The sequence below is a fragment of the Chrysochloris asiatica genome, unplaced genomic scaffold (genome assembly GCF_000296735.1).
Source record: "Chrysochloris asiatica unplaced genomic scaffold, ChrAsi1.0 scaffold00095, whole genome shotgun sequence".
Taxonomy (NCBI): domain Eukaryota; kingdom Metazoa; phylum Chordata; class Mammalia; order Afrosoricida; family Chrysochloridae; genus Chrysochloris; species Chrysochloris asiatica.
The window spans coordinates 4,866,088-4,879,036 of record NW_006408613.1 but is presented as its reverse complement, the minus strand read 5'-3'; the positions used below and the strand labels follow the sequence as shown (position 1 = coordinate 4,879,036).

General features: G+C 37.8%; 1 protein-coding gene across 1 annotated transcript in view; it reads right to left on the bottom strand.

Annotated features, from left to right (window-relative positions):
* Window positions 1-7,570: 7,570 nt before the first annotated feature.
* MYOM2 (myomesin 2) overlaps window positions 7,571-12,949 on the bottom strand; it is a 152,924-nt gene continuing 147,545 nt past the window's right edge. The window contains exons 33-37 of the mRNA XM_006866724.1: window positions 11,215-11,378; window positions 10,927-10,963; window positions 10,107-10,129; window positions 9,148-9,203; window positions 7,571-7,888 (exon numbers count right to left, since the gene is read on the bottom strand). Coding sequence (XP_006866786.1) covers window positions 7,571-7,888; window positions 9,148-9,203; window positions 10,107-10,129; window positions 10,927-10,963; window positions 11,215-11,378 — 598 coding nt within the window. The remainder of the gene's footprint in view (window positions 7,889-9,147; window positions 9,204-10,106; window positions 10,130-10,926; window positions 10,964-11,214; window positions 11,379-12,949) is intronic.

Here is a 12,949-nt window from a genome sequence, read left to right as displayed (position 1 = left end):
TTGTTCGAATAGAACATGGGAATACTGAATGGTTTAAAATTAAAAAAAGGTGTGCAACAAGGTTGTATTCATTCACCATACTTATTCAACCTGTTTGTTGAGCAATTAATCTGAGAAGCTGGGTTATATGGAGAAAAATGTGGCATCAGGATTGGAGGAAGACTCACTAACAACCTGCAATATGCAGATGATACAACCTTCCTTGCTGAAAGTGAAGAAGACTTAGAACATTTACTGATGAAGATCAAAGAGCACAGCCTTCGGTTTGGATTGCATCTCAATGTAAAGAAAACAAAAGTCCTCACCACTGGAACAATAAACAACATTCTTATCAATGGAGAAAAGATTGAAGTTGTCCAGGACTTCTTGGATCAACTATTAACACTCACAGAAGCAGCAGTCAAGAAATCAAATAACATATTGCATTAGGCAAATCTGCTGCACAAGACCTTTTTAAAGTGTTGAAGAGCAAAGATGTCAGCTTGAGGACTAAGGTGTGCCTGACCCAAGCATGGTATTTTCAGTAACCTCATATGCATGTGAAAGCTGGACAGTAGAAGGATTGACCATAGAAGAATTGATGCTTTTGAATTATGATGTTGGAGGAGAATACTGAAATGCCATGGGCTGCCAAAAGAACAAATAAATCTGTTTTGGAAGAAGAGTAGCCAGAGTGCTCCTTAAAGGCCAAGATGGTCAAACTTTGTCTCTCATATACTTTGGACATATTGTCAGGAGGGACCAGTCGCTAGAGAAGGATATCATGTTTGGTAAGGTGGAGGGTCAGAGAAAAAGAGGAAGACTCCCCAATTAGATGGATTGGCCAAGTGGCAGCATCGATGGACTCAAGTGTAGCAACAGTAGTGAGGTTGGCCCAAGATCGGGCAGTGCTTCGTTCTGCTGTGCATAAGGTTGCTATAGGTCAGTACCGACTTGATGGCACCTATCTACAACAAGAACAACAGATTATAGTTAAGCATCAGCAATGACTGAGGATACCAAGATTCAATGGGGACCTCTTCTTCTCAGCTATGCCTGCAGACAGGCTTCTGTCTAGCCCTTAGCCCCTTGGGCTTCTTGGACCTCTTGGGCTAGCCCAGTCTATACCTTTTTCAGGCAAGTGTTACAAAACCATTTAACTCTACTAATAAAGCCTAGAAACACTCAACTCCAGTAGTAAGCCTTAGCCCAAAGGTGCTCAGCTCTCTTGATCTGCGAGTCAGTGAACCTAGCTTTAAGACATGCCTGGAGGCACTCCACTCTGCTAGCAAGCCTTCTACCTGAAAATGTCCAACTCTCGTATTATTTGATGGGCCTGGAAGCCTATTCTGTCACCGCCTGTTAGTTTATGTTGCCTCTGCTGCTGCTGCATCTCACTGTCTCTCACCATAACTCTCTGTCTCTGAGTCTAAGAGATTCCCAGATCAGGGAGTCCAGGTTCAAAGGATACATTCTGCTTCTGTATCATCTTAGTTGTATTCAGGTCACCTTTGTCCACCCTACTGTCTCTTTTTAAGCCTAGTGGTATGACAAAAACTGACCAATCCCCTTGTTAGGATAACATACACTTTATTTGCATGACGTCATTTCCATAAGTGTACCAGGAACCTTATTTGCATTAGCAGCAGGTTGTTTAATCCCCTGGGTGGGCCACAGCACAGTTTTGCATAGTTACCCTTAGTCTTAGGAAGGGAGTTATAAGACAATGACTAGAAGGCCATATATAAGTAACCTATTGGATCGCACTGTCATATGTTAACAAGAAAATATGTTGCTCTTAGAAATATTAAGGGATAAAAGAGCATGGTGTATAACATGCACTCTGAAATGTTGCAAAAAAGAATAAAGTGTTTTTACCACCATTATCTTCTGTCATCCTCACAGCTTTTAAGTTAAAATAGCAGATGGAGGAAGTGAAGATCACAGAGTGTAAATGGATCCACACAGTTTTCAATGGCTGATTTCCTCCAGAAGATCACCAGACCCTCCCCCCATCCCCATCCCCATCCCCACCCTGGTGAGGTAACCCTGGGTGGATTCAAACTGTCAATCTTTTGGTTAGCAGTAAAGTGTGCTTGAAATGAGGATATGCCATAGGGACAGGAGCCAATTTGAAAGAATCTCCAATGGCCAAAGTTTTGAAAATTTGAGCATCAAAATAAATACCATAGTATTAGAGTATAATTCAAAGTTAAATTATATATGAGTCCATAGATGATTGAATAAATAAACACATGAAAGAGAAGAAATAAATCTTTTTTATAAAAGAATTGTAACTAAAACATGTAGACACTCCTCCAAAGTTGGAGCTTAATTCTGCACATTTCCTTCCTTGAGGGTAAGTTAGACTTAATTACTCATTTCCAAAGAGTAGAATAAAGGAAAGGAAAGATAAGAACATGATAATGGAGAAACCTGGTGAACACTACCTTGATCAAGTGATGAAATTTAACATCGCCAGGAATATTACGTGGAGACTGTCAAACCTTTGATATCGTATGACACCATGGGCCCTTCACCTCTGTGATATACAATAACCCCAGCTGCTCCTTGGAAACCCTATATAGGGTCACTATGGGTCGGAACTGACTTGACAGCACTTACCAACAACAACAACAATTGATGAGAAAAATATCAGAGTAATCCACAATGGAGAAAACGTTTAATGAAATTAATTACTTAATAAGGTCCTCTAACCCTCTAACCGCCATTCTCCATTATGTAATGTACTATGAACCCTAGTCTCTATCCATAGGGTTATTGCTCCATTTTGGAGTCAATTGTCTGTTATATTAATAAGACAGTATTAGGATGAGAAATATAATGTACCACTGCTTTACTAGATGATATGACTGAAGTCACCATCCTCCCTCAGAAATCATGTCCTTGCTTGAGTCACACCTTTTATCTAACAGAAGATTAAAGAAGTGAGCAAAGATGGCCCAGGGTAGTGAATGACTTCACATGGATCTTCTACTCAAGTCTTTGCAAGTCTGACAAAACAATTTTTGTTTCCTGATGGATTTGAATACGAGAAGATGTAAGAAGATACTGATAGGATTGTATGATTCAGTTGTGAGTGATTGTTAATAGGACTAATTGTTATTGTAAAAACTTGGAAGTCTAACATTAGTATAAAAAGAGGCACGAACAAGAGATTCTCACTACTGTCAAGGAAGAAGAGCCAGGAGAAGAATACATCCTTTAGATCCTGAGGTCCCTGATCATTGGACATCCTGAATCCAAGGACAGAAAGCTGTGACACCAGAGGAGTAGCAGAAGAGCAGCAGAAGCAGAACCAGAAGCAAGAGACACAGTGGTGGATATCCTGGTCCGGGGAGCAAGTAAATCTGAGTGCATGTGGAGCAGAATGACTCCAGGCAATTAATTGTGAGTGTTGGGTTTGTTAACTCTTGGAATTAGAGTCAAGTGCCTTTGGGCTGAGGCTTGTAGTGGAGTAGAAGGCCCTTTGGGCATTTAACAGCAGTGTTGAAAAAGCTTTGTAACATTGCCCAAGTAGGGAAGAGGACAGGAAGTGGTTGTCCTGACCAAAGAATTATGTCCAGTGCATTTCTGATTCTAAATTACAGATGTTAAACTATATATCAATTATAATAAACCCATAATTTTGAATACTGTTTAAATTCTATGTGGCCACTGAAATGAACTATTGAACCCCAATGAGAAATAGAGAGTTCTGTGGAAAGGACAGCTGATCTCAGAATTGGTAAAAGAAGAAAGGATAGAGGCACATGTGGTCTCAGCTTCCTTAGAAATTGCCCTTGGGTTGATATGGAGTTTGATTCTTCTTCCTTCTGGTGATAGCTCCCTTTTTACAGATAAGAAACTCATGACCATCAAGAGAGAAAAGCCAGGAGTAGAACATGTCCTTTGGACCCAGAAATACTAAACAGGGAACCTCCTAGAGCCAGAAGACAGAGCTATAACACCAGAGATGGTGAGAGACAGCATGAAAGAGAGGTAGGGTCTGAAAAGAGGTCAGCAGAAGACAGTGCATTGGACTTCCTGGCCTTCAGGCAGAAGGCTTGCTGGCAGAGTAGGAGGCCTCTGAGCACTTGGTGGAATTAGATTTGCCAACCCATGGAATTATTGCTGAGTGTCTTTGGGACAGGTCTTAATGGCAGAGTGTGGTACAACTGCACACTTATCAGCAGAGTTAACAGAATGTTAATGTAATGCTTCCTTCAGCAGGTCAGAAGCTGAGAGGCTGCAGAGCTAAGAAGCCAAAGACCAGAAAGAGGCATTCCTGCAGGCATGGTTGTTCTAATTGAAGAACTGTATCCTGAGTCATTTCTGATCCTGAATTGTAACCTTTTACTTCATCTCACATACTTGAAACATGTTATCAGGAAAGCCCAATCCCTGAAGAAAGACATTGTACATGACAAATTAGACAGTGTAAAAAAAGCAAAATACGAAAGGAGTTGGATTGAGACAGTGGCCACAGCAATGGGCTCAGACATAACAACAATTGTGAGGATGGCATAGGACCAAGCAGTGTTGTGTTCTGTACATAGGATCTCTACAAGTAGGAACTAATTCGATGGCACCTAACAGCAACTTCCCCATATTTGAGAGTATTGTCTTTGAGTTCGGTATGGCCATTGTAAATAATTAACAAACCTACTAAAGAAGTAGAAAGTGCTGAGGAAGAGAAGTGCCTGGTCTCTGCATCATGGTAATCAGCCTTGGGCTGTTGATCTTGAGTCTCTATCCCTCCTCTGAAGTTAGACAAGATCAGACAATGCCTCCACTGTGCCACTTTTACAATTCATTGTAAGATAACTGGTCAGTACTCCTCAAGACGAATAGGGCCGAGAAGAACAAGACTCAAAAACTGTCACAGAGCAGAAGAGACATGACTATAGTCATGATTGATTGGAGACTCTGAATTGGATCCTGGAATGGAAAGAAGACACAAAAATGAAAAATTGTGAAACCCCCCAAAAGTCTGGAACTTAGTTATTTGTAATATACCAAAGTCAGTTTCTTAATGTTGACAATTGTACCATATCATAGTGTCATTGAAGAGCAAAGATGTCAGTTTGAGGACTAAGGTATGCCTGACCCAAGCAAGCCATGGTATTTTCAATAACCTCATATGGATGTGAAAGCTGGACAGATCGTAGAAGAATTGATGCCTTTGAATTGTGGTGTTGGAGGAGAATACTAAAAGTGCCATGGACTGCCAAAAGAACCAATAGATCAGTTTTGGAAGTATAGCCAGAGTGCTCCTTGCAGGCCAAGACGGCTAAACTTCATCACTCATACTTTGGACATGTTGTCAGGAGGGAACAGTCGCTGGAGAAGGATACAATGCTTGGTAAGATGGAGAGTCAGAGAAAAAGAGGAAGACTCCCAATGAGATGGATTGGCCAGATAGCATCGTTGATGGAGTCAAGTGTGGCAACTATAGTGGGGTTGGCCCAAGATTGGACATTGTTTCGTTCAGCTGTGCATGGGGTCGCTATGAGTTGGTTCCGACTCGGTGGCACCTGACAACAACAACGACATAGTGGCATTGCCTCTATCATTATATATTCATTTACATTGATACAACAGCTTGAAGATGTATAACATCTGTACAAATGCTAGACGTTATCAATGGAAGAAATAGAATTAGGGGTGCATGGGAACTTTCCTTGCAAGTTTTCTGTAAATCTACAACTATTCCAAAATTTAAAATTCATTAATAAATATATTAAATGGCTTCAAGAAATTTGCAATCTTTCCTGCAAATAATATAAAATAATTTATTAAGTCCTAGTTTCTTAACAGAAAGTGACAATTTAAACTGGAAAGTGAGTTTTGTTTAGCTAAATAAAGATTGTCTATCCATGACTACTCTTGCCAGAGATATTTTTGGAAATCCTCCACCACGCAATAGTAACAATTTAGCTAATGTTAATCTGGGCAACAGAGAAAAGAGTAATAATGAAAAATTATTGCTGATACTCACTTTACCTGAGCAGAAAACTGCTCAGCAGGCTTTTATACTGTTGTTGTTGTCAGGTGCCATGGAGTTGGAACTGACTCATAGCGACCCTGTGAACAGCAGAACGAAACAATGTCCGATCCTGGGCCAACCTCACTACCACTGCCACACTTGACGCCATCAATGATGCCACCTGGCTGATACTGTTGAGGACATATTTAAGTTTCTATGTTTATATTAAAATATAACTTAGTTTCCTATACAACAGAATATCATAGAGTGACCTTTACAATACAGAGTGAAAATATAATCTACACTAGTAAAGCTTTATCTGTTAAAAAGTAACATACTTAATTACTTCATAATTTTTTATAATATAAAAACTGCAATATTTATACAGGATTATTATGGCAGAAAAATTTTAGCCTCTTTCTTAAAAAGAAGGAAAAGTTCAAAGAAGCAAGTGTTCATCCTATGCATTTTTTTTTTAAGTTCGCATAGAGAAATGCCATATTTTGGCTAAGTTTTTTATTTTTCCTCCATGACTACTGCAGTGATAGTTTCAATAAGTATTTTTCTTTCTTTTTAAATACCTTACTAATTAATTGTTGCTGCTATGTGCCTTTGAGTTGATTCCAACTCACAGAGAATCTGCATAGAGTTTCTGAGAATTGGCTGGTGGGTTTGAACCACAAACATTTTCTTTAGCAGTTCAGTGTTTTTCCTACAACACCACATTAGGACGCCACTAACTAATTAGCACACTAAAAAAAATAGCATCAACAACATCTATCTATGCATTTTGGTTTTATTTGCAGATATTTTTAATGTGCAGGATAACCACTTAATATTTTTGTATCTTGCACAAAAATACACGCTTTCTCAGGAATTGTGATGACACAGGTTCCTCTCTGGACAAGCAGCAGTTGCCTTGCCACCAAGTCCTAAAGGGTAAAACTGCTTGAGGAAGATCTACAATGAGTGTGATTTACCACCTCTGGCTCTCTGGACTGGAAGCACACTGTCTGTATATTACCAGCTGTGAAACTGCACAATAATCCACAATTAAACAAGCCAAGAGAATAAAGAGAAGTAGTTAGGTATGATTTGGTACAAGAGAACCACGACAAGGTGCCTTCTAAAGTTTTATTAGACTAAAGCAAAAGAATACAGAGTATAACCAGGTAGAAATACTTAAATGGCTCCACAACCATGACTAGAAAGAGTTACCAGGCCTCTGTGGCTACCAGAGAATAAAGCTGTAAGTCCGGACACCACATGCTTCTATTATACTGATTATCATTTCCATACACTAGTAGCAATGAACATATTAATTGTAATCTTTCTACACATTCTTTTTCAGGTATCTGTTAATTAGTCTTAATGTAAACATAAATTGTTTAGCTTTGTAGAAAACATTAGATTTTCCCCTTAGATGAACATCAAATAATAATAAGCAAATGCAAACATTAAAAGTCTAATGAATGATCAATTAACTACCCACGCATTATTTCATTCAGATTATTGTTATTGTTATTTATTTGGAGCAAGCACACAGCATTCAGATGATTATCAAGTATATATCCTTTTTCCAAATTCAGGTAGCTATTTCTTTTATTCAGCTAATGCAGAGGTGGATGCTGGGATGAGCTTTGGTTTGGCTTGCTGGGGCGGTGACACGTCTGGTATCTTTTCACCATGTTTGTACACACTGACAGTGACGTCGATTTTTTCACCTCCATATTTGTTCTTGACATTGATGCTATACTTCCCTGAATCCTCAGAAGTGACACCTTTGATGGTCAGGCTGACATATTTGGACTGCTCCATCGTGACTGAAAAGTGTTCACTGAGCTCAATGTCCTTGTCATTCTTGAACCAGACCACTTCAGGTTCAGGATTTCCAAACACTGTGCAAGTCAGATTCAAAGTCTTCAAAAAGGAAAAAGTGAACATACAAAGAAGAATTAGAAAAAGAAACACCATATTTCCTCTGTGGCTTTTATTAGCTCTCAGTCAAACTGTTGTATTTAACAGTTCTTCAGATCATTTATTTAGTCAACAAGCCCTTTATTTGTACTAAGCACATGAGGTACACAAAGGAGAACAAGAAGTTCATAATTTCATAGAGTAGCTAACTAGAAAAAAATCAATGATAATTTTTTCTATTTATTCTCAGTTTGAATTCATGGCTTAAGCTTATTGAAGAATTTAAAAGTAAGGAAGTGCTACATCTTACAGTTTATATACTTAGCCTATTTCTAAATGTCCTTTATCTTTAGACTTATGGATCCATTTTACCAGTTCCAGTGGCAAATCCAGCGAACATATTGTCTTATAACTAGTTGATTCAATGCAGCAAATGTACTCTTGACACTTAGTTAAAACACATTTTGTGCCTATGATAAAGTAAAAGTATTTCTAATTTCTCAATTATATCTTTACTATGAGATCCATGATTATTCAGTCTCAGAAGCTACCTAGACTTTCTGTAACTGCTTAAGAAAAGGTCTATAAATTTTTGTATTTTGGCCTCATAAAACTCTTTCAAGTAGCTATGTCCTAGTGACATTGAGTTAGAATCACTGAAGCAACTAGAGAGGTACCAATTAGATATCAATAATGTCACTGACGAGCCAACAAATTAAAACTCCAATAAGTAGCTTCCTTTATATACTCTAAAATAACCTTGAAAATTGGAACAAGGTATTTTTACATTTTCTAAAAGTTGCAGCATGCAATGCAGTGTGACTTACATTTTCATACAAGAACATTGGAGTATGTGGGTGAGTGTGTGTATGTCTGTGAGACTATGTACCTCTCCTCATTCCTATGAAGCCATTACTGTAAATGGTCATGGAGCAGATGACATCAAACCTGGTACAACCTCAAAAACAACTCTTGTTTTGAGATAGATACCTGAGTTACACACAACTTTCCAGTGGCCTTAAAGACATTACTCATAGATTCGGAATGTCAAAATATTACATCCTTTGCTAATACAAAAATTATCAGAGTCCACACAGGATAAATTATACACAGGGACAGGAGAATGAGTGAGGACTTCTGAGTTTCCTGTAATAATAGGCTTTCTGGATTTCCTTTGACTTGGCCATAAAATAAGGGCATTTAGTACATTATGCTTAAGTCCCCACTCAGCCCTAACCTTTTATCCTGCTATATAACCTTACCTTGCCTTCCATTATGGTCACCACATCAGGTAAACCACCAATCACCTTGCCACGATCTGTAAAATTAAAGTGATTCAATTAAAAGAACATTGAGTTGGGCTACTCACATGGAGCTGGCCCCAAGCTAAACACTAAATGGACACAAAAAGGAATTTGCACTCTCCTTCGAAAGGCCACAAAAACAAATACACGTAGTTGAGATGAGCAATTCTGTGCCTGGGGAGGTCATGAAAAGATAGAGGAAATATAGCATGTGAACTAGGGTTTTGAGAACATGTAAGATTTTACCAGGAAAGCTGGTGGATCTGTAGGATAAGTACTGGACTGCTAACCACAAGGTCTGCAGTTCAAACCCATCAGTTGCACTGTGAGAGTAAGATGAGGCATTTTGCTCACATAAAGAATTACAGGCTTAGAAATCTTCTATATGGCCACTATAAGTCAGAATCAACTCAGTGGCAATAACAGCAACAAACAAGATTTCACCGAAGTCTAAAAGCCACATATATCATAATAAACTCAGGAAATGAAAAGACTTCTCTGGGGTTAAAATACAGGATTTCTGCAAGGGTGGTGGAGAATGAGAACAAAAATAGAAGGCCAGATGAACTAACAAAGAGCTAACATGCAAATAATAGGTACAGGCCAGGAAATATATGTACTGTTACAAGTATGCATAAGGACTTTCAAATTGGGACTGAAAGTCTTGTGTTTATTATTTAATATACAAAATGAATACTCTAAAATGTGTACCCTTTTGTCCTATTCCAAAATAGTAAATTCTTATTGTAATGACACAGTAGTCCTGGTGTGATACTGCAGGATAAGCAATGGACTACTAACTGCAAGGTCAGCATTTCAAAATCACACACTCTCCTTGGAAACCCTATGAGTTCACTATGAGTTGGAACCAACTCAAGGACACTTAACAATGACATGATAACACAACATTTACTTACTCTTTTCTGCAAAAGCAACTGCCCTAAAAATTAAGAAATGAAGGCAGAGAAAAAAGAAAGAATTAAAAGAGAATATTTAGAAAATGCTAGAAACAAAAAAAGATTCACACATTTGAGGCATTTGCTAGAGAAGAAACAAAGAGAAAAGTATGTTTGGTTTCTCTTTAAAGAAACATGTTTGGGTTAAAAGACCTGAGAGCCACATCTGTATCATTTTCCTGACACCTCCCACTACCCATTTTGAGAATGGAAAAACCCTGTCTTCTAGCTGCTAAGAGATAAACAAATTTAAAAAATCACAAGTTGGAGAGATTTTTTCCACTCTGTTCATTAAATTACATTGAAGATATCCTGATATTTTTTAAACTTCTAGTTTCTGATTTATTATAGTCATTCATTCACGCATTCAACCAATATTTATTAAACATCTAATTTGGGCCAAGAAATTGTCTCATTTTTAGATATTCTAAAATCCAGACATACAAGGAAAATCACACAGTATTCTTTAAAATGTTAATCTGTAAGATATGTTGCCATGATTAAATCTATTTCATAAATCCAACATTTTAATCATTAAAATAGTCTAGGGTTCTTATGCTTCTAAACAGTTAATTTATGAATATATTTACTGTTTTGAAGTATTTCTGCACTTTTACGTGTTGAATTGCATAAATCAATATTGTTATGCCCAGTTCCCAGGACCATTACTTTCTTTGGATCCTCAAGGCATCTAGAGATGCTCCCTCACATAAATCCAAAATTACTTCAAGTCAGCTGGCTCCCTAGAATATGTAATAATAGTCAAGTATGCAAATCTTACTTGAGTTGTTGGAATTCTGCAACTGCATCATCAAAAGCTGTAAAAAAAAATTTTACATGTTATAATTGTTTTGTTTTGTTTTTTTAACTCAGATACTCCATTAGTGAATTTTGTTAATGAAAAGCGTTTTTTTTAAAAAAAGTCAATTGAGTAAATTGATTCTGAAATAAGTTCCTTTGAATAATAGTTATAACATCATATTGTTTCTGTATATGCATCTTCCCTTTCAGCCTTTTAAATAGATAAGTAAATATAAAATAATTTGTTACTAAAGAATAGTCATCTTACCTTGTCCAGACAGGTCAAGTGTACGCTGATGGTTATCTTTGCCATCAAAAATCTCAAAAGTATATTTTCCTTTATCCTTCTCCGTAGGCTCACAGATCTGCAGCCAGGCCATCTCGTCAGTCCCTCCAATTCTCATATGCTCACTAGATGCAATCTTAGCATCTCTTTAAAAAATCAACAAAACCAGATTTCAATTCAGGATTTCCGTATTCTATGAAAGATATTGATGGGGCAATATTACAAATGTTTGGGTGGAAGTTGTTTCTAACTCCTTGCTAATATCACAGTAGATCTTCCTACTACAAATGTATTAATTACATCAGTAGTTCAGATCTTGAAAGTATTTTAAAAGTTAAGTATATGATACCTAGTTTTTCCAAGTTACCATATTATTTATTATATGTTTGTTTACTCAACAGAATGGACTTGAAAACACTCAATATGATTCCTGCCTTCTAAGGGAATATGTGTTCTATACGACAGTTCCAATATGTAAATCCAATCTATTTATACCAGGCAAATGTATATAAATTACTTTCTAAAGCTACTTTGATTTAAAGAGAGATATGAAAGATTTGGAGAAATTGTAGTCAGGGGAACATAAAGAACAGGACTTTAGGGACCTACAGAAACTAAAATGTGAATCTATTTCTCTCATGTACCATCTCCTGAAGAATAAAAGCTTAGCAAAGTTACTTTCTTTGGAATTTTTCTGAGAACTGGCTGTAGGACTTATAGTATATTTTATTACCATTGCAAGTCATCAAGCATTCTTGGGGTTCACTTAGAAAAAGGAATACTCCAGGCTGCCTAATCATAATAACATTTTATCCCTTTTTTTTTTCATTCAACAAAGATTTATTAAACCCACTTTAAATATATAGAAACCCTGACCAAGTGCAACACTATTAGTCAAAAGACTGGCAGTTTGAAAGCACCCACAGGCTTCTGAGAAGACAGGGCTGGTGATCTGGTTCTGAAAGATCACAGCCTGAGGACTGTGTGGAGCAGTCCTACTCTATACACATGAAGTAGCTGTGAGTAGGAATCAACACTACAGTAACTAATAAGAAGAGTGGTAAATGCAAAGCTCTGTACTAAATTCTTTGGAGGTTCAAACAGCAATCTTTAGTGTATTATACTTATGTGTTCATGTTGTTGTTGTTAAGTGCCTTGAAGTCAGTTCCAACTCATAGTGACCCTGTGTAGGGTTTCTAAGGAGCAACTGGTGGGTTTGAACTGCTGATCTTGTGGTTTGCAGTCCAGTGCTGATCCACAGTGCCATACCAGAAGTCCAGATAATGTTCATCTAGTAAATAAATTGGTAAGTTCTGTGGGAGCAAACCACAAAAATCTGTGAAGAATATAGTGAACAGGGCAGGAAGAATCCACAAAAAAAAGATGGCGGATCAGGTGGACGTATAGCAGAGAGCTCCTCCAACAACAACACGGAATACCTGACCAAGAAGCCTCAGGGGATGGTCCCAGAACTCTGAACCACATATAAAGGAATACTTAGAAGGTTAGAAGGCTCACAGCTGGGGGATTCCATGGCAGAAGCAAGAAATCTATTGCTTTCTAGTCCGGGACGCTCAGCTGCTCCAGGAGCCGCCATCTTGGGTGAGACCATGTGGGGGGACGATCAGAGTGGCCACAGACACCTGGCAGAACCACTGAGATAAAGGTGTGTACATTCTTCTCTTTTGGTAGCTGTTCATTGGTCCCTTGCTGTCTG